This window comes from Gigantopelta aegis, chromosome 7 (assembly GCF_016097555.1).
Source record: "Gigantopelta aegis isolate Gae_Host chromosome 7, Gae_host_genome, whole genome shotgun sequence".
NCBI classification, from domain to species: domain Eukaryota; kingdom Metazoa; phylum Mollusca; class Gastropoda; order Neomphalida; family Peltospiridae; genus Gigantopelta; species Gigantopelta aegis.
The window spans coordinates 38697114-38719979 of NC_054705.1; the positions used below are offsets into that span (position 1 = coordinate 38697114).

The 22866-nt window shown below is 37.4% G+C and overlaps 1 protein-coding gene across 3 annotated transcripts in view; it reads right to left on the reverse strand.

Annotated features, from left to right (window-relative positions):
• Window positions 1–991: 991 nt before the first annotated feature.
• Window positions 992–22866, reverse strand: part of LOC121377066 (double-stranded RNA-binding protein Staufen homolog) — a 29868-nt gene continuing 7993 nt past the window's right edge. For 2 of the 3 annotated variants that reach the window (XM_041504926.1, XM_041504928.1), the window contains 12 exons: window positions 18188–18329; window positions 16773–16963; window positions 15931–16016; window positions 13581–13808; window positions 12373–12456; window positions 11876–12022; window positions 10709–10861; window positions 8941–8998; window positions 7201–7281; window positions 6069–6154; window positions 4557–4729; window positions 992–1092 (listed from right to left, as the gene is read on the reverse strand). In XM_041504926.1, the coding sequence (XP_041360860.1) occupies window positions 1008–1092; window positions 4557–4729; window positions 6069–6154; window positions 7201–7281; window positions 8941–8998; window positions 10709–10861; window positions 11876–12022; window positions 12373–12456; window positions 13581–13808; window positions 15931–16016; window positions 16773–16963; window positions 18188–18329 (1514 nt within the window). In that variant the 3' untranslated portion in view covers window positions 992–1007. The remainder of the gene's footprint in view (window positions 1093–4556; window positions 4730–6068; window positions 6155–7200; window positions 7282–8940; window positions 8999–10708; window positions 10862–11875; window positions 12023–12372; window positions 12457–13580; window positions 13809–15930; window positions 16017–16772; window positions 16964–18187; window positions 18330–22866) is intronic. The other variant, XM_041504927.1, reaches the window with a different exon arrangement.

The window sequence follows — 22866 nt, forward strand, 5'->3', positions numbered from 1 at the left end:
ACGGAAATTGATAATCTAAACAATAAAATCTAAGTAAAGTATGATTTAAGTCATCAAAAAGGGTTATAATAGTCAAAAATATGCGTTAAGTGTTTAAAAACTAGGGTATGTCTCTTTAAACACGTTAGATTGGCCAAGATCGATAATTTAGAAAAAAACGTGCAAGTAATGTTCGAATTAGTGGTCAAACAGTGTAATAGCCAAAAATATTTAATCACTAATTTAAAACAAAAGGTGTAAATAATGTACACTGTCTAATAACGTACACTGTCTAATAACGTACACTGTCTAATAATGTACACTGTCTAATAACGAGGGTTAGCAGCTTTCAATTTAGATTTAATAATATAGAACAGAATCTGCTGGGAATAATTTGTTTCATTTTGATATACAATACCAATTTTTGTTTCCTATGATTTTGTGCTACAAATTTTATTACAAAAATTCCCATTGCACTCAATTTATCATGGATATGCTTTATCACAGTTGCAAGTTGTCAAATTTTGGTACCGATTTACAAATTATTCCCAGAACTAATGCTTGGCATACACCTGCTGATAAACGTGAACTCAATGATCAAGTTGGCAGTTGTCAGAAAATGTGCTCTCAACAAACACAGGCATGTGATGATGTGTGCAGGGGTGGATGGGGGTGGGGCGGAAATTGTCCCAAGCTCAAAGTTAATTTTCTTTTTTTTTTAAATATATTTTCCAGGGAAGCATGACCCAAACCCCACTAAATCCTTCACTCATCACAGTCTAGACCTTCATAACCCTACATACTTCGCTACACAAGCAACATAGACCTACCACTGAAAACCAGCCAAGTCACGAGTCAGCGATAGTACCGACGCAACACAACCGGCTTGTCGGTAGGTGTATGCCCAGCATTATAGATTCAGTTCTATTTACTCCCCTCACCTCCCCACTAACCCCAAGTAACTCGAAATAAACTCCACAATATAACAGCAGATCAAGGACAACAGTTTAGGTCATGGTGTTCAGTGTTTATCCTATTTTGCTCAAGTGGGCGGCAGCGCCGGCCATTGTGGGGTGTGGTCCGATGTTGGTCATGTCAGCTTTCACATGGTGCCTGCAACAACAAAGAAAGGAAAGAATGTTTATAAAGTTTGTTTTCTTTAATGACAACACTAGAGTATATTAATTTTATTTATTTTTATTATTTTGGTGGGTTTTTTTACTCAACCAGTGCATGACTGGTGTATCAAAGATCGTGGTATGTGCTGTCCTGTCTGTGGGGAAAGTGCATATAAAAAGTCTGACGCCGCGAAAGGAGAAATGTAGAGTATTTCCTCTGTAGATTTCATGTGAGAATGACAAAATAACTGACATCCAACAGCTGATGATTAATTAATCAATCAATGCACTCTAGTGGTGTAGTTAAACAACCAGTACCTTCTGCGTTTCACATGAAATGTATTTCGAACTTCTATGAATACGACTAATCAATGCACTCTAGTGGTGTAGTTAAACAACCAGTACCGTCTGCGTTTCACATGAAATGTATTTCGAACTTCTATGAATACCACGATGACTAATCAATGCACTCTAGTGGTGTAGTTAAACAACCAGTACTTTCTGCGTTTCACATGAAATGTATTTCGAACTTCTATTAATACCACAACTAATCAATGCACTCTAGTGGTGTAGTTAAACAACCAGTACCTTCTGCGTTTCACATGAAATGTATTTCGAACTTCTATGAATACCACGACTAATCAATGCACTCTAGTGGTGTAGTTAAACAACCTGTACCGTCTGCGTTTCACATGAAATGTATTTCGAACTTCTATGAATACCACGATGACTAATCAATGCACTCTAGTGGTGTAGTTAAACAACCAGTACTTTCTGCGTTTCACATGAAATGTATTTCGAACTTCTATGAATACCACAACTAATCAATGCACTCTAGTGGTGTAGTTAAACAACCAGTACCTTCTGCGTTTCACATGAAATGTATTTCAAACTTCTGTGAATACCACGATGACTAATCAATGCACTCTAGTGGTGTAGTTAAACAACCAGTACCTTCTGCGTTTCACATGAAATGTATTTCGAACTTCTGTGAATACCACGATGACTAATCAATGCACTCTAGTGGTGTAGTTAAACAACCAGTACCTTCTGCGTTTCACATGAAATGTATTTCGAACTTCTATGAATACCACGATGACTAATCAATGCACTCTAGTGGTGTAGTTAAACAACCAGTACCTTCTGCATTTCACATGAAATGTATTCCGAACTTTTATGAATACCACGATGATTAATCAATGCACTCTAGTGGTGTAGTTAAACAACCAGTACCTTCTGTGTTTCACATGAAATGTATTTCAAACTTCTATGAATACCATGACGACTCGGTTTTGCCGAAATTCAAATTATAATTTTGATTTAAACTTAGAAGTAAGTGTAAGTTAAAGGCAAAAGAAAAATCTGCACAGAAATTTATGCAAGGGGAGTTCCAGCCTGTTGTAAATAAAGTTGTGGGTTTGTTTTGGGTTTTATTTTTAGTGGGTGGTGTTAAGTCACATTTCCCAGAAAAATATATACAGTGAAACCTCTTAAAACTAGACCGGAATTCCCTCAAAACCGGACATTTTTCAGGGCCCCTTTTTAAATATCTGTGCAGAAGAGAACCTCTCTAAACAGGATACCTCTAAAAGCCAGACTTTTTACTTGGTCCATAGGGTGTCCGGTTTAGGAGAGTTTCACTGTATATGTATGTGTGTAATAAATAAATAAATAAATATATATATCTATATAGATATAGATAGATATAGATATATACTACTCAAAAGAATTTAAGGGTCAGACGATATTTTCGACATTATTTTCTGAATGTCAATTATATTAGCTAGACCATAATTTCACGCATGGTACTGTTCCATTTTGACGAAAGTGGGTCTAAGCAACCCATAAATGAATTAAAATCCACTGTCATTGACACTGTCGACTAGTTCTAATGGCGAAAACATGCTTACATTTGCACGTAAATTAGGGCGAAAGCGAAAGGTCTGCTAAGTGTCCATAACTTGCTTTTTCACAAAGTGCTTCATTTGCACGCTTTGCACGTGTATTCCATGTTCCCAATGTTGAATTTCCGTATAATTGGAGCTTGCGTTCGTGTACGGTGCACACTCCAAATTCGACAATGGTACGACTTCAACTGACTATCGAAGATCAAGGAAGGGCTATTGCTTGGTTTCAGGATGGCAATACGCAAAGAAATGTTGCTCTGAGACTTGGTGTCAGTCAGAGTGTCGTTGGCCGACTGTGGCAACGGTACCAAGCAACGAATTCTGTTCGAAATCGTCCACGTTCGGGAAGACCCCGAAGCACTACAAATAGAGAGGACCGCTACATCACCAATATGGCTCTACGTCAACGCACAACCACTGCACGCCGATTACATGACAATCTGCGGGCTGCGACTGGAACTCGAGTGTCTGATCAAACCATACGCAATCGTCTGAGAGCCAATAATCTACGCTGCCGTCGCCAGGCTGTTCGACCGCCACTCCAACCACGTCACAGAACGGCCAGACGTCACTGGTGCACGCTTCATCTGCGGTGGCAACGTGTTCAGTGGGGTCGAGTGATGTTCACTTATGAGTCCAGGTTTAGTCTCCAGTTCAACGACGGTCGGGTTCGTGTCTACAGACGTCCTGGGGAGCGCTTCACTGACGTTAACGTTAGACAACGTCACCGGTTCGGTGGTGGCAGCGTCATGGTGTGGGGAGGCATCTCTATCCACCACAGGACCCCCCTCTATGTGGTAGATGGCAATCTGAATGGAATCTGCTATCTGAATGAGATTATCCGGCCGTTGGTTCTCCCAGGCCTTCAGCAGATTGGCGGCGGGGCAGTTCTGCAGGATGACAATACCAGACCCCACCGCGCCAGGGTGATAACGGACTTTCTCAGACAACAAGGTATCGCCAGGATGGATTGGCCAGCATATTCGCCTGACTTGGCCCCAATAGAGCACGCCTGGGACGAATTAGGCAGGAGAGTTCGGGATAACCATGCCCCTCCGGCCAACCTTCATGATCTGGGTCAACTTCTTATGGCGGAGTGGCAGGCCATTCCCCAAGAGTTCTTCGGACGTCTGATCAACAGCATGAGGCAACGATGTGTCGAGTGTATTCGCGCCAGGGGTGGATTCACACACTATTAAACGAATGTTCTAATGTGTAAAATCCATGTTTGACAACCTTCAACTTTGACAGCATGTCATGTGACTTTCTTGTATACAGTGATGTTTATTTGTGGTTTTTTGTAAATATGGAACTAAATAAAAAATTTGGTGTAGTTTACATCATCAATCTAATACACTCTGAAACTTATTTGGTTATAAATTTTTGACCCTTAAATTCTTTTGAGTAGTATATATAGATATAGATATATATATATATATATAAAATTTCTCATTAGCACAAATCTGCTACAATAGCTCAAAATATTTTACACTATCAGTAACGAGGGTTAGCGTCAATAACATGAACAATGGTGTACACAAATTACACTAACCCGTCGCCTGCCATTTTCTCGTCCTTCATCCCGGCAAGGCCCATGTCTGTGAAGACTTTAATGGCCGACAAGGCGGCTGCGTCACGGGAAGCATCAAGCGTCACCCCCGTTCCATGAACCATCTGTGGAGGACTTGTGCGCAGGGACACACTTGTCACATACACCGTCTGGTTCTGAAATACAATTAACATACACTCACGTGTAAATCAATGTGTTCTAGTGGTGTCGTTAAAAAAACAAAACAAAGAAACTGTCCGTATTATACTAATTCACGTTAATTAAAATATAACTTATAAAAAACCCACCAAAAAACACCCATACATTCACATGTAAATCAATGTGTTCTAGTGGTGTCGCTAAACAAAACAAAGAAATTGTCTGTATTATACTAATTCACGTTAATTAAAATATAACTTATAAAAAAAACACCCAAAAACACCCATACATTCACGTGTAAATCAATGTGTTCTAGTGGTGTCGTTAAAAAAACTAAACAATGAAACTGTCTGTATTATACTAATTCACGTTAATTAAAATATAACTTATAATATAAAAGAAAAAAACACCAGAAAAACCCCATAAAAAACCCCAAAATACACTCACATCATTTATATATTTATTTACATACGTACAGTGAAACCCCTGTAAACCGTACACCCTAGAGACCAATAAAAATGTCCAGTATTAAGAGGGATCCAGTTTAGAGAGGTTCAATTGTGTACTGGTTTTTAAAAAGGGACTTTGAAAAATGTCCGGTTTACAGAGGGTCTGGTATTGAGAGGTTTCACTGTACTACTGATGGAAGTTTTACTGTAGTAATATGTAGAATACTATATAAGGGCGTACACTGGAACAAATTTAGTTATGAGCTACAAATTGGCAAACTAAGTGAAAACTACTCAAATAGCTCCATTTCTTTTCGAAAGAAAAAAAAAGAAATGTTTTATTTAACGACGCGCTCAACACATTTTATTTATGGTTATATGGCATCAGACATATGGTTAAGGACCCCACAGATATTGAGAGGAAACCTGCTGTCGCCACTTCATAAGCTACTCTTTTCGATTAGCGGCAAGGGATCTTTTATATGCACCATCCCACAGATAGGATAGTACATACCACAGCCTTTGATATACCAGTCGTGGTGCACTGGCTGGAACGAGTAATAGCCCAATGGGCCCACCGACAAGGATCGACCCTAGACCGCCCGCGCATCGAGCAAGCGCTTTACCACTGGGCTACGTCCCTCCCCTATTTCTTTTCGATGAACCGTTCCAAATTATCTTATGGAAACTGCACAATCTTTACATTTTGGACTTAATCCTATGGGAAATTCAAATTTCAATAGAACCACAAGTGCTCCTGCCTGTTGTGGCACACTAGCCAAAAAACAAGAAATAGCTCAATGGGTCCACTGACGACGATCGGTCCTAGACCGACCACATATCGGGTGGACACTTTAGCACTGGACTATGTCCCCAGACATTAAAAGGGTTAAGGGTTAAAGTTCACCTTTGCCGATTCCTCAAAATGTACATCTATTTGATGTCTCGTCGCCAGATCTTGTAGCTGTTGTTCTGGTCGAAGCCCGGGCACCGCTACACGGGACGAAAAGAAAGGAATATTAGTTCAACAACACTTCCAAACATTTAAAACAAGTAAGCTCACTTCAGGATTTCAAATTTTATACAAACAAAAGTATAAGATTTATATTATTGCTTCTGAAAATCAGGAATTCTTGATATTGCTGTTTATCATCCATTAAAGGCTTTTGTATGAGATATTACTGGCACTATAATTTGCAATATCTCCTGCGATATTCTCCTACGAGATCGCTTCTTTTGTTACTTCACTGTGTATGTTTTAGCACTAAACCTATGTATGAAATACATGGCTTGCTGAGGATATTTATACTTTTATCAATGAGTGCCAAGGTTTAGCGCTGTGCCGATAAATTATGATATCACAAGACACTTGTGGAGTATCCTCTAGGTGTATTAGGCAAATTCAAGTAATATTTATCTAAACAGAATTATTTTTTAAAATTGCTATACACCTACAAACGACACGTTTTTCGAATTAGCTTTTTGGTGAATTGGTAATAACATCTTTGCCAAATTGAACTTTTTGTTGCACTTGGTGAACTGGCTAAAGACAGCGTAAGCCCTGCATGTGGTTATACTTCTTGTCATTAAGTTGTTTCTATCCTCATAGTTATCCTCAAAATAGGAAGGGAAATATAACCAGTATGACACGTGTCATAATGATTACACGTGTACAACAATTGACGTAGTTTTGGGAAGCAACATCATAACTTCATAAGCGACATCATAAATGCGGCTTCCTCAGTTTTAGCTTACCGAAATGACGTCATTTCTGAAAATGATGTCTCTTTTGTCGTCTCCTTCTAGTTACGTTTGAAACATTTTGAGATGGTCCTTGTTATTAATAAAAATAATAATATGAATAATGAGGATAATAAAGAAATTATTAAACTTGCATTTGAATTGTACCGATTTTACTTGTGTCAGGGATTCATGTATTACCATCGCTCTCACTCAGGCAATACAAAAATCCTGACACTCGTTTCGTAAAATCAGTACAACACACAAGATCATGTAATAATCTCCATTTAAAGACTCACCGGCTCCGATTCCAGACTGGGGAATCAACAACAGGCCCGGTACAAGCTGGCGGCCAGTCTTCATGTTCAAACCTCCCAGAGCTGTCGACACAGAAAAACAAAACAAACATCAGATGAAAGATAAAAAAGCTAAGCGGACTCTTGCCAAACCGAAAGTGGAAAACCCATAACTTTTAGCCAGACTGAAAATGGAAACCAACAGAACTTTGATTTCACTGTTCAAGATTCATATGCGAACTTTCTTTCTTTATTAAAAATTTATTTAAAGCTGCACCCATTACTACCCCCACCTCCATTCTGAGTTAAATATGGTTACCACTATCAACAATGATCCAGGATATTATAAACCAGTCATCAAGTGATTTGTGATAGAGCTTTTAAAAGTAAACAAAAAACGTTATACATTCAGCCATTTAATTTGGTGATGGAATTAAAGGGACTGTCCAGAGTTTGCAGCCATTGTAAGACGTTTGCAATAACACAGCCTTGTTGGCCACTACTATTTCATACTAAATACATTTTCTAGTTTAGAATACCAGTGTCTGTATATGTTTGCGGTGGTATACTAATGTTTGTAGCACTCAGTTTTTAATTTTATTTGTGATATATTTTTTTTCTTTCGTATATACGAAATCATTGGTAGGTAAAATCTGGTTTGGGCTACTACAGGCATTAGGCTAATAACAAACACCTTGTAAATACAGACACTGATATTCTAAATAAGAAAATGTATTTAATTTGTATGTTACGTCATCGAAAAGGCTCTATTCGCCAGGAACATTTTACAATGGTTGTAAACTCAGGACTGTCCCTTTAATTATAAATTCAGCACCAGTGTTTTGGAATACATTTATCATACTATTTAAAGGGACATTACTGAGTTTGTTGCATTGTAAGATGTTTCCGACTAATAAAATATTTCTACGATTAAACTTACATATTACATATATTTTCTTGTTTAGAATATCAGTGTCTGTATATTCAATATGTTTCTGGTTGTCTTAATATTTGTAAGAAGCCCAAATGGGATTTTGTCTTTAAATAATTTCGTATGTATGAAAAATATATATTAGGAAATAAAATAAAATTTAACATAGTACAAATATTAGAACAATCAGAAACATGTTTAATATACAGCCACTAATATTTTATGCAAAAAAAAATATATTTGATATGTACATTATAATTACAATCGTTAAAAAGTTTCTGTTAGTCGATACCATCTTTAAAAATGCAGCAAACTCAGGAATGTCCCTTTAAGCATGTGTAATCTTGAAAAAAGGGGAGATAACTCATTATCCAATCAATGGTAATTGGCTAGCTAAGCCACTTTGGGATTTCAAATGACTACAAATTAAAGTTTGTTTTAACGACACCACTACAGCACATTGATTTATTGATCATCGGCTATTGGATGTCAAACATTTGCTAATTCTGACATATGGTCTTAGAGAGGAAACCTGCTATATTTGTTTCATTAGTAGCAAGGGATCTTTTATATGAATGATCCCATAGACAGGATAGCTCATACCACGGACTTTGATATACCAGTCATGGTGCACTAGCTGGAACGAGAAATAGCCCAATGGGCCCTCCGACGGGGATCGATCCTAGACCGATCGCATATCAGACAAACACTTTACCACTGGGTTACATCCTGCCCCTATACTAAACTGACGCGTCTAACATACCAACTAATAATATATAATCTTGAAAAGAAGATGAGAAGTAAATAAATACCCCCATTATTTTCTGTGCTATTGTCAACAAATGTCACCTTCTTGTCACCAGTTCCGACCTGAAATAAATCAAGAGAATAAAAATAATTTTTGCGGGAGATAAAAACAAAAATCATAGCCTTTAGGTCGCCCATGTAGGTGTACATCAAAAACGTTCTTTTGTAAAAGCTACTTTCACCGACAGTTTTTGATTCAATAGTGTAAACTGGCAAAGCTATATCTAATTTAAAACTAATAACACAGATCTATGAACTGGGACTCACATCAGGACTACTCATAGTACAAAAAAGGAGTTTAAATAATGTTTAACTGGGACTCTCATCAGGACAAGCGTGAGTAAAAAGTTATTAAATGTTTAACCGGAACTCACATCAGGACCAGCGTTAGTAAACAGATATTAAATGATGTTTAAGTAGGACTCAAATTAGGACTAGCATTAGTAAAAAAAACTATTAAATGATGATTAACTGGGACTCACATTAGGATTAGCGTTAATACAATAATGTTTAACTGGGACTCACATCATGACTAGTGTTAGTAAAAAGATTTAACTGGGACTCACATCAGGACTAGCATTAGTAAAAAGATTTAACTGGCACTCACATCAGGACTAGCGTTGGTAAAAGATTGAACTGGGATTCACATCGGGATTAGCGTTAGTAAAACGATTTATCTGGGATTCACATCAGGACTAGCATGAATAAAAAGATATAACTGGGACTAACATCAGGACTAGCGTTGATAGTAACAAAAAAAAAGGGAGATAAAATAATGTTTAACTGGGACTCATATCAGGACTAGCATTAATAAAAAGATTAAACTGGGACTCACGTCAGGACTAGAGTTAGTAAACAGATATTAAATAATTTCTAACTGGGACTCACCTCAGGACTAGTGTTAGTTAAAAGATTCTGAGATTACTGCCGAATCTACAAATGTTTTGTATCTCTAAGTTCAAGGGCCATAACTCCGTCAAGAATTGTTAAATTGCTATGAAAAGTCAAGCTTGATCTGTAACAGTACATGATAAAGCCAAAAACTAAAATTTCAGCTCAATATCTCAAGGCATTCTAAAAATAACCATCTGAAAAACTTTATGTGGGACAGGCGGATGAATAGACAAGACAGACAGACAGACGGGACGGAGATAAAACCTATAGTCCCCTCTGGTTGGATCGGTAGGGGACTAAAATGTTTAACCGGGGACTCACACGAGGACTAGCATTAGCAAAAAGATATTAAATGATGTTTAACTGGAACTCACATCAGGACTAGCATTATTAAATAGATATTAAATGATGTTTAACCGGGACTCATATCAGGACTAGCGTTATAAAAGATATTAATTAAATGATGTTTAACTTGGACTCATATCAGGACTAGTGTTAGTAAAAAGTTATCAAATGATGTTTAACCAGAACTCACATCAGGACTAGCATAAGTAAAAAGATTTAACTGGGACTCACATCAGGGCTAGCATTAGTAAAAAGATATTAAATGATGTTTAACCGGGAATCACATCAGGACTAGCGTTAGTAAAAAGACATCAAATGATGTTTAACTGGAACTCACATCAGGACCAGCGTTGATAAAAAAAACTATTAAATGATTAACTGGGATTCACATTATGACTAGCGTTAGTAAAACGATTAACTGGGACTTACATCAGGGCTAGCTTTAGTAAAAGATATTAAATGATGTTTAACCGGGACTCACATCAGGACTTGCGTTAGTAAAAAAATATTAAATAAGGTTTAAACGGGACTCACATCAGGACTAGCGTTAGTCTTGATGGCAGACTTGGCTGGCTGCGGAGACGGCCGGCTAAACCCGAGCAGGTGTAGCATCGCCTCCGCTGCGTTACGTTTAGCCAGTTTCTTGTTGGGTCCCACACCTGTACACGACTTGTCTTCAACCTGAACCTGAGACAAGAATGAAATATTTGAGTTAACAGCACCTCAGCACACTTTAAACTACAGTTAAGTTGGTGTCCAACATAATGCCATTATTCATAAAGGCAAATGCAGAAAACGAGATAGCAAGTGGGAGAGGGAGGGAGGGAGGGAGGGAGGGAGGGAGAGAGAGAGAGAGAGAGAGAGAGAGAGAGAGAGAGAGAGAGAGAGAGAGAGAGAGAGAGAGAGAGAGAGAGAGAGAGAGAGAGAGAGAGAGAGAGAGAGAGGGGGGAATGGAGGGAGGGAGGGACAGAGAGAGAGGGGGGTAGAGAGAGAAGAGAGGAAACTTGTACCTAATTTAATAATTGATAACAAACTCTCTCCTGTGACTAACAACTCATACAGTGACATGTAATCTAAGTTATTTCGTACCTGAATGACGAACTCTCTCCTGTGACTAACAACTCATACAGTGACATGTAATCTAAGTTATTTCGTACCTGAATGACGAACTCTCTCCTGTGACTAACAACTCATACAGTGACATGTAATCTAAGTTATTTCGTACCTGAATGACGAACTCTCTCCTGTGACTAACAACTCATACAGTGACATGTAATCTAAGTTATTTCGTACCTGAATGACGAACTCTCTCCTGTGACTAACAACTCATACAGTGACATGTAATCTAAGTTATTTCGTACCTGAATGACGAACTCTCTCCTGTGACTAACAACTCATACAGTGACATGTAATCTAAGTTATTTCGTACCTGAATGACGAACTCTCTCCTGTGACTAACAACTCATACAGTGACATGTAATCTAAGTTATTTCGTACCTGAATGACGAACTCTCTCCTGTGACTGACAACTCATACAGTGACATGTAATCTAAGTTATTTCGTACCTGAATGACGAACTCTCTCCTGTGACTGACAACTCATACAGTGACATGTAATCTAAGTTATTTCGTACCTGAATGACGAACTCTCTCCTGTGACTAACAACTCATACAGTGACATGTAATCTAAGTTATTTCGTACCTGAATGACGAACTCTCTCCTGCGCGGCAGCCCGCGCTCTGCGACTAGTGAATACACCGGCTCCTTCTTCTTGTGCGCCTGCATGATCTGTATGAGCAGGCTGATCGGGTTCATTCCCAGCCCAAAATTCGAATCAGGCTTTTGGTTCTTCAAAAAAGATAAGCAAAAAATATTTTTAAACCAATGGCAATGAATTGAATTACTAGCAATAAATCCATGGCAAAGAATTTAATGGCAATTAGCTTCTGAAAACATTAGGGGAGAGTTCAGCAATTAAAACAGCAGAGGTAGACATGGATATTATAAGAAAACTTTTCAAAATCAAAAGTTTGTTGACGCCCGTTTTATTTATTGACACCACTACAGCATACTGACCGATTAATGTAGGGAATTTTATCATAAAATGTTCCACAAATCTTTAATATTTTACCATCACCAGAACATCACTTAAAAGCCACTATATTTTTCCATCAGCAGCTGACAGTAGATAATCTAACCTGATTTTGGGCTCCGTCGGGCGAGGTGGTCAAACTTCCATCGGCGCCCACAGCCTGCTGTTGTAAGATTAAAGAATCCGAGAGCTGAAACAGGAAAATAAAGGAATATTTTAATGAAGGAAGGAAATGTTTTATTTAACGACGCACTCAACACATTTTATTTACGGTTATATGGCGTCAGACATATGGTTAAGGACTACACAGATACTGAGAAAGGAAACATGCTGTCGCCACTTCATGGGCTACTCTTTTCAATTAGCAGCAAAGGATCTTTTATATGCACCATCCCAAAGACAGGATATACACACCATGGCCTTTGTTACACCAGTTGTCGAGTACTGGCTGGAGCGAGAAATAGCCCAATGGGACTACCGACAAGGATCGATCCAAAACCGACCGAGCCTCAAGCAAACGCTTTACCACTGGGCTATGTGTTGAATATTTTAATGACGACACAGTAGTTTCTGCAAGGTCAGGCGAGGGATCCCTTCCACAATTATCATAAATTTTTTAAAAGAGCGACAAGAGAGTGCAATAATAAAAGTTTTGATAATTTATATTTCAAAAGTTTGCTTTGTTTAATGTTACCACTAGAGCTTATTGATTTATTAATCATCCGCTATTTATTTATCTTTTATATACACCATCCCACAGACAGGATAGCACATACCACAACTTTTGATATACCAGTCGTGGTACACGGGTTAGAACAAGAAATAGCCCAATGCGTCCATCGACGAGGATCAATCCTAGACTGACTTCACATCATGTGAGTGCTTGCCATAGCCTACGTCGTATTTTACAATATCATAGCATTGACACAGCTTTAAAAATATATACCCTGCTTATTACGTAGGATATCGGTTGTATCTTACTCAGCCAGAATCAGTTACTGTCAACAATGTTGCTGCCAGAAAATAATTTTGGAGGATTGCACTATGGAACAGAATGCAACAACAGTCAACAGGGCGCATGGGGGGCCTCCCTCAGAAACAAAATGGGTTAAGTCTAAGGTCAGGGTTAAGAAAATCATAACAGTAATGATAAGAGTCATTAATTTTGTCAATAGTTTACTTAACAAACAAAAAATTGGGTATGGCTACCCTATGCACTTAAATTGATCTTAGGGCTAAGATCGCTTCGTGGAACGGGGCTCAGGTCAATATCTCCTGTAATATCTCCTCCTATACAACACACAGAGTACAAACCTTCACTAGATTTCGATTCTTCCTCTTGTTGTTGGCTGCAGCCTTGACCTTGGGTTTCGTCATGGAGATGGAGAGCTGTGGGAGTTTCTTCAGTTTCTCCAACATCAGCTCTGCAGCACGTTTCTTCGAGATTTTCTTACTGTTCCCTTCCGCCTCTGTCACGAAATCACCCACAGTGCACTTGGTGACAAACACCTTCATGTGTGGCGGACCCGACTCTTTCGTAACCTGAATAAAACATTAACAAAAGAAATGAAAGGAAATGTTTTATTTAACGACGCACTTAACACATTTTATTTACAGTTATATGGCGTCGGACATATGGTAAAGGACCACACAGATATTGAGAGGAAGGAAATGTTTTATTTAACGACGCACTCAACACATTTTATTTACGATTATATGGCGTCAAGACATATGGCAAAGGACCACACAGATATTGAGGGAGGAAACCTGCTGTCTCCACTTCATAGGCTACTGTTTTCAATTAGCAGCAAGGGATCTTTTATATGCATCATCCCATCGATAGGATAGCACATACCATGGGCTTTGATGTACCAGTCATAGTACACTGGCTGGTGCGAGAAATAGACCAAGGGGCCCACTGATGGGGATCAATCCTAAAGCAACCGAGCATCAAGCGAGTGCTTTACCACTGGGCTATGTCTCGCCCCATTAACAACAGTACCAGTGATGTACATAATACGCCTGAAAATCATAGGCAAAAAAAAAGGTATTAAAGGGACACACCATAGTTACGGCTATTTGTTAACCATTACGGCGTTGTTTTTTCGCTATTAAACCCCATTTTTCACAAATAAAATTGCACTTTACTTACATTTTATTATTTAGAATACACATTTCCATTCACCTGAAGTGTTTTTTGGTAATCCTGATGTTTGTAAAACCACGAAATGCATTTTTTGCATTTTTTCACAAGACGTGCTGTCGAGAAAAAAACGTTAAGCAAGCGAGGTCCAATCTATTTTTAGAGGGAATCTTCCTGTGTAAACGTCAGACATTGGTATACCACGTGACCGTTATCATTTTGGTTTGGCTAGTTTTCTCGTGCACGGTTCACTCCAATCAACATCCGATTTGTTGTCGTTTGCTTGTTGTTCATTTGTGAGATTTTTCTTCACAGTTCGTGAACATTTTCAGTAACAATAAAGTTCAGATAAGTAAGTGTCTCAATACAAAACGTTACAAACCCTTAGAACCAATAACCAATAATTTTGCTAAGTCTTACGATATCTGGACAGGGGATACAACCAGGACAGAACAGTTGGAACATGTCCAGGAGAGGTGAAAAGAACGCACCCCAAGTCTGTGCGCACTCTGTGAAATTTGTCGTGACATAGGCATTGTTGTGCTTCGAGCGACATCTACCGGTGACATCAGAATACTAACTTTCAAAATTATTTCAAGCAATTGGGACATGGGGATTCCCATGGTATTTATCGATATAAAACCTGCTTTTTCACTCCATTTGGAAAAAACGTGATCTAAGTGTGTTACAGGTTTGTAGATTAACCAAATTATATTTTATTTTCGCTGGATGAAACTAGGGTATGCGGCTTTAAGAAATGTGCCATGTTTATTAGTGGGTAGTTCAATTTTGCTTTCTTTACTCATTTTAACCTTTTTGTGTCTGTGCTCAAATGAAGTCGTGGACTGAGCCTTATGATGTCGTTAAGCAGTTTTATGAGGCACACAAGTATTATATTCTATAAGGGTTTTTTGGTTCAGCAACACCACTAAAGCACATTGATATATTAATCATCAGCTATCAAACATTTGGTAATTTTGACATATAGTCTTGGAGAGGAAACCCGCGACATTTTCCAATTAGTAGCAAAGTAGCTTTTATATGCACAATCCCAGACAGGATAGCATATACCACAGCCTTTGATATACCAGTCGTGGTGCACTGCCTGGAACGAGAAATAGCCCAATGGATCCACTGACGGGGATCGACTCCAAACTGACCGTGCATCAAGCGAGTGCTTTACCACTGGGCTACGTCTCTTCCCATAGTCTAGTGGAGAGGTATTAATATAGGCCAATGGAATAAATATTGTTTAAACCAATAGTCTATAAAACGAAAAACATAATTTATTTAACGACACAATCAACATATTTTATTTACGGTTATATGGCATCAAACATATGGTGAAGGACCACACAGATAATGAGAGGAAACTCGCTGTCGCCACTTCATGGGCTACTCTTTTCGATTAGCAGCAAGGGATCTTTTATATGCACCATCCCACAGACAGGGTAGTACATACCACGGCCTTTGATATACCAGTCGTGATGCACTGGCTGGAGACTATAAACGAAGAAGTACCTCAAAGTCAACGGGCATGCTGCGCTTGAGAGCGATTTCGTGGACGAGACTTATCTCAGACTTCAACTCATCATCCTCATTCACACCTGAAATAACAAAATCACAAATCAGTCTTGGAAAACCGTGGAAAATTCCGCAGTAATCGTCAAGTTATAATCAGACTGCATGAAACCAACATCTTTTTATGGTACAGTAAATCATGAAATTAATGTGAGAATGATATTAATTAATCCGAAAAAAATGTGCCTGATGTATCGGCGCAATTTAATTACTTGACGCAGTAACTGATCAAAAATAAAATACAAAACAAAAAGACTAATAAAAAACCAATGTCAATCAATGAGTTGTTGTTGTTAACACTAATCTTGTTATTTTTGCGTGGATGAAATTCTATCAACAAACAAAACATGGACAGTTCGTTGCCAGTCAAAGCAAATGCTAACTTCCTTTGTGTAATCAATGTAAGAAAGAAAGAAAAAAGAAATGTTTTATTTAACGAAGCACCCAACACATTTTATTTACGGTTATATGGTGTCAGACATATGGTTAAGGACCACACAGATATAGCGAGGAAACACGCTGTCGCCACTTCATGGGCTACTCTTTTCGAATAGCAGCATGGGATCTTTTATATGCACCATCCCACAAACAGGATAACACATACCATAGCCTTTGTTACACCAGTTGTGGAGCACTGGCTGAACAAGAAATAGCCAAATGGGACCACCGACAGGGATCAATCCTAGACCAACCGCGCATCAAGCAAACACTTTACCACTGGGCTACGTCCCACCCCTTTCAATTCTCGGAGGCCTGGAAAATAAAAAGAAACGAGTACGAACCGTTTTCTTCCTTCTCTTTCTGCTGTTTACGTTCGTCCTCGGTCGGCATGCTCAGAGTGCGCAGGATCCGCAGCGCTTTCTGGGCGGCACTGTGGCGGGCTGCCTGGCGCGTCGGCCCGTCTCCGATGAACTCGCGCTGACCTACTTTCAACAAGATGTAGAACGTCCTCGGGATCCGACCATAGTGGTAGCTGAATTTAAAAACACAAGAAACATCAGGAATGTGAAACTTCAAACGAGAAAAGTCACATAATATAAAAATATATAAACGTTGAAATGATCTATATTGAACAATTAAGGAAATGCAAATATTAATTTAAGTTTTTTTCCAATTTAGTTAAAATTATTCAGTTTGAAAAAAAAAACGTTTTCTTTAACGACACCACTAGAGCACATTGGTGTATTGGTTAGGACTGGAAAAAACTCGATCAGAGAATGGGCCGAAAGACATGGTTCAATCCTACAACGCAAGCACCTCAGGCAAGCACTCTACCAACTAGACCCTGCCCCTAAATTGGCATCAATCCCAGAGCTTAAATGCAAGATAAAGTTTGTTTTATTTAACGACGCCTCTAGAGCACATTGATTTTAATCTCAGCATCGGCTATTGGACGTCAAACGTATGGTCATTCTAAATATTTTTTTAGAGGAAACCCGCTGCCGCCACATAGGCTACTTTCTGATAAGCAGAAAGGGGTCTTTTATATGCACTTTCCCACAGACAGGACAGCACATACCACCAGTTGTGGACCACTGGTTGGAAAGGAAAATAGCCAAAACTGCAAATGGGTCTACTGAGAAGGATCAATCCGATGACCGACCAATTCACAGGAAGAATTCCTAAGACATTTAACAGCACCAAAACATGACAAAGTAACAACCATACACAACGTTTAAATTAAAGGTGCCATTTCAAAGTCAAAACTACAATATTTTGTTATTTTCACATTTATTTGTAATAAATTATCACAAATTAATCAACCCAAGAAATAATCTTTTCATAACTAACAATTAATAATTGTAGATAAATTGTTTCTTTTGACAGCTGACCACAAAGAATTCTGGGTAAACTTTGTGTGTTGAAAGTGTATGCATACAAAAAGTGATGTCACAAGTTAATGCGTGTGACAATCTTTGAGATTCCACCCCAAAACAAAAACACTGCTAGTAAATCAGGGTTTCTGCAAGAAGGTAAAACGGGCATGGCGCCATACACAAATATTTTGGCAGATTTTTTTCTTTTTTAAGTTAACTTTATGATAAAATTGATTACTCTTATCTGTCATTTTTTACAGACATAGAGCTGAAGGTATAAGTTTTTTTTGTTTCAAAGACAAAAATCAATAAATATTTTTGACGAGAACCCACATTATTGCAACTTTGACATGGGACTCTAAAGCCAGTGCTGGACGTACCGTTGATTGTACATCCCCCGGTAGTCGAAGTTGGGCGGCTGGTAATACTGCGAGTGTCTCGGCTCATGGGGCTTGTAGACCGCCGGTTCTCCCCTCTTCATCGCCAGGGCGTTCAGCTCCACTGTGGGTGTGATATTGGTCACTGCCAATTAAGATAACCTATCTAAGGCCATCCTTTTGACGTGTGTACAGTCTGGTCACACCAGGAGAGAAACATGCTTGCGAATTGTAACATCTGACCGACCAGGCATCGAAGTAAGCCAGAGTTTTATCACTTATGTTTCTAGACTCCGATCATCGGCACCATTCCCCACCATTCTTTAAGGACTATGATGCTTTCTATTCCCAATTTTGAAGTAAAAAAAAAAAAAAGTCCCAATTTGAATGTAAATAATTTCCATTTTTTATTATAATATCTAAAGACATTCTGTAAACGATACATAACACCGCTTCCATCCCCAATAAACGTTTCGTAATACAAAATAGATATATTAATTTGATTAAACACATATACATGTATAGGATTATTCTTTTAAATTCTAACTTACATGTAGCTTAATAAGATGTTTTTGAAATGAAACAGAAAATTTCCATTTTTATTTTGTAAAACGACACTAAAATTCCTAAAGTCAAAGCCAAATGTGTGAAGTTAAATTGTAAAAATAAACCCCTGTAAGCATACAGCCCTCTATACTGCGACCGATATTGTCACATATACATGTACGACCATGTTTTGTTCATTTGGCAACTAAAACATTTCATACTATCTATATATAAAAAAAATACAAGTAGGCGCCATCTGGTTCCTAGATGAAAAAGTTATTGTGGAGCTGAGCAGAGAGCCTGGTCAACTCATGTACAGGTTACCACAAAATTACAAACCAACGGTTGCCAGGCTTTCTTGCTAGAAAATAATTTGCAGGGCTCGAAACGGTCAGTGTTCAGGTCGTCAAATGCGACCAGTGTCCTGTTTGGATGACTTAAATATTAAGAAATAATGGAGTTAGTTGCCCAAATAATATTATCTTCTTTAGAGCTATAACGTATGAGCCACTATTAATATTTATATTCCACATAAAATCCTGCTCGTGGTTCGCTTACCATAATTTGCCAAATATGCATTATTATATTTTGGGCCACCATATGATTTGGCGAGTTTCGAACCCTGAATTTGAGGGTATGTAATAAAAACAAAACAGAACAGAAGTGACTTACTCAGAGCTCGAAACTCACCAAAATATATGGTGGTCAAAAATAAATTATAATGGATGTTGACAAATTATGGTTAGACTTAGAGAACCACGAGCATGACTTGAATGTGGAATACAAATATTAACAGCGGCTCATATGTTATAGCTCTAAAGATCGCCCACATAATATTATTTGGGCGACTAACAGAGTCCTTGGTTTTTGAAAATTATAGGCGAGTGAAAAATCGCACACCTCAATATGCGAAGGCGAGTGAAAACTCACTCTCCAAAATAAATAAAATAGGCAGCGTAGCTCCGATTGGATTTTGACTTGTACGTCTACAAAATTGTCTATTAAACCAGTATTTCCCGATTTGTTCAACAAACAGAAATACCAGTTTAACGACTGCATGGAAGCCACTGCCATGTTTTTAATAAAAGTACCTTCCTATCAGCTAAATGAGCTATGAAAACTGTTGATTTTTGTGAACAGTGGAAATAAATATACCCATCTATTTTACGTGCGCCGTTTGATCAGTGTAACGTGCGGGGTTTTTTCACACTCGTCAAACTGAAATTACGTGCGCTGTACGTGCGCGATCGCACCCGCGCACCTTAAAATGCAAGGTCTGCTAACACCATTGTTTTTTTAATATTTAAGTTGCCCAAATGGGACATTGGTTGCATTTTGCTACCTGGCCACAGGCTGTTTCGAGCCCTGATACTAGGTGGTTATCAATTTGAAATCTTTTGAAATTGGACTACTCTCACTAACCACTAACCACTAACCCCCTGTGCTGGACTAACAGTACAAATAGCCCAGGATTAAAATTTAGGTAATGGTGTTTTTGTTGAAACCATTTTTTGGAGAACGAAGCACCATAATCGATTTTCTTAGTAACCTGAATGACCAATCTCGACTTATTTCGATGCCTGTACCATATGAAAATAAAAAAAAATATTTTATAAAACTAAATTGCTTTCTATTTTTTCAAATATTTTTATAGGTAGGCCCTTTGCCTATCACTCATTTGGATTTTTAAAAATTAATTACACGTAATTTTGAAACAATTGTACTATGAATGTATTGCCAATATTTTTGTGTTATCTTTTTCTGTTTTTTTCTCTCTACATTTGTATACAGTCCTTATTTGTACCGATGATATGATGAAAAAATCGAAGCATTTGTTTCCTCTGATAGAATTATTAATAACATACAAATCTGTTCAAATAATACAGGGTGTTAGCCAGGGGCCATCACACAAATTGAATAAAAAATATATATATTTAAGCAAAAAAAAAGAGAGAAAAAAAAGGAAATAAATAAAAATCTACTTTTAACATAATAATAACTATTATTATATTATTATAAACAAGCAATGCGACTGCTAAACACAAATCTTAATTCCCAGTGTGACCATGCTGTAACAAAGACCCATAAAAAATAAGGGAACACATTAAAATGAGGATAATTTGTACTAAAAGTCTAACATTTGATAAAGAGTTAAATATATACCAATGGAAATAAATAAGGGAACACGAAAAGGTACAAATACCATATGTCTGTAATCTGTAATTTGTAGCAATCACTTTTTATGCAAATGGAAGGAGTAGATTCCATTTAAATGTGCCTCTGTATATATATATATATATATATATATATGCATGCATTATTAGTTATGTATGCATATGCAAACAAATTACAGACAAATGGAATTTGCGTCTAAATAGTAATGTTACAGTTATTTCAACAAGCATTCTGAGAGTACAACTATAACAATACTTCTTACACACCTGTTGGTGAGAACACCATGATTATTTTTGATAAAACATAGTTGTTAAATTTGTTTACATGTATGCGTGTTAACAATTTCAAATGTTACGACTGGCTACTCCTAGGTGATGACCAGGTCATCAATGCCATACGTCCAATTAAAAAAAACCAGGACGGTGGAAATTGATTACACTGTGATGTATAGTTAACCTGGCAATCATGTGTCTGTGATGTGTAAGTCAGCTACAAGTGCAAAGGGTTGTAAATATCTTGTAGTCGATAAAGATTTGCTTAAAACCTGGTTTTTGAGGATATGTAAGAAATAGAATAAATAGAGTAACTTGTTTAAAAACGTATCAAACTCACTTTTGCTCGTTAAGATACATTTTAAAACAATGCACTGTGAGATAAATGGTATCTATCGGCCATTCATGTATTATTCTCTATATCTTAAATTCAAGGGCCATAACTCTGTAAAAAAAGGGTAAAATGCCATGAAAGTAGCTAAATATCTGTAACAGAACATGATAAAGTTATATATACAAAATTCCAGCTCAGTATCTTTAGGCATTTCAAAAAAGAAGTCAGGAAAACAAATTTTTGTATTTCCTAAGTTCAAGAGTCATAACTCTGTCAAAAATGGATAAATTGCCATGAAAATAAAACTTGATCTGTAGCAGTTATAAAAAAAAATTTCATCTCAATATCTGAAGCCATTTTGAAAAAAGCATCTGGAAAACGTCATACATTATTTTGAATTATTTTTTATCCATAAACAATAATGCTAAGTAAGACAACTTGCCCATATAAATTGACGTCATCAGATACGACGTTCCCTGACAACGACGTTCCCTGACAATGTAATTTTTACATTCATTGAAAAATGAACAAACTCCCGTTGCTACATCTGAACCAATGAGATGACGTTATGTGTTGTAATTAATGTAACTGAAATTTAATTGTGTAGTTTTAAAGTTGGTTTTTGTTTAACACCACCACTAGAGCACAGATTTATTAATCATCGGCTATTGGATGTCAAACATTTGGTAATTCTGACATATACATGTAGTCTGAGAGAGGAAATCTGCTACACTTTTCCATTAGTAGCAAGGGATCTTTTATACGCATCATCTCACAGACAGAGCTATGTAGTATTAGGAAATTAAGTGCGTTACTTACAAATTACTGACATTCAGTCCAATTTCACATTTTTATGTAGTAGTGAATAAGGTTGGTTTACAATACCAAGTGTTCCCCTATGTGTTTACATGTACAGGTAACAATTATAAAATTAAACTAGGTATTCTGTGTTTGGAATTGTACAAAGTTCCAGGATTAAAAAAAAACCCCAAAAACAATTCTCCGTTAAAGGGACATTCCTGAGTTTGCTGCATTGTAAGATGTTTCCGACTAATAAAATATTTCTACGATTAAACTTACATATTAAATATATTAACTTGTTTACAATATCAGTGTCTGTATATTCAATGTGTTTCTGGTCGTCGTAAAATATGTGTAAGAAGCCCAAACTGGAGTTTGTCTTCAAATAATTTCGTACGTACGAAAAAACAAATTTTTAGTAAATAAAATGAAATTTGACCTAGTACAAATATTAGAACGATCAAAAACACATTTAATATACAGCCACGAATATGTCATACAGAAAAATATATTTGATATGTAATTACAATCGTTAAAAAGTCTCTGTTAGTCGA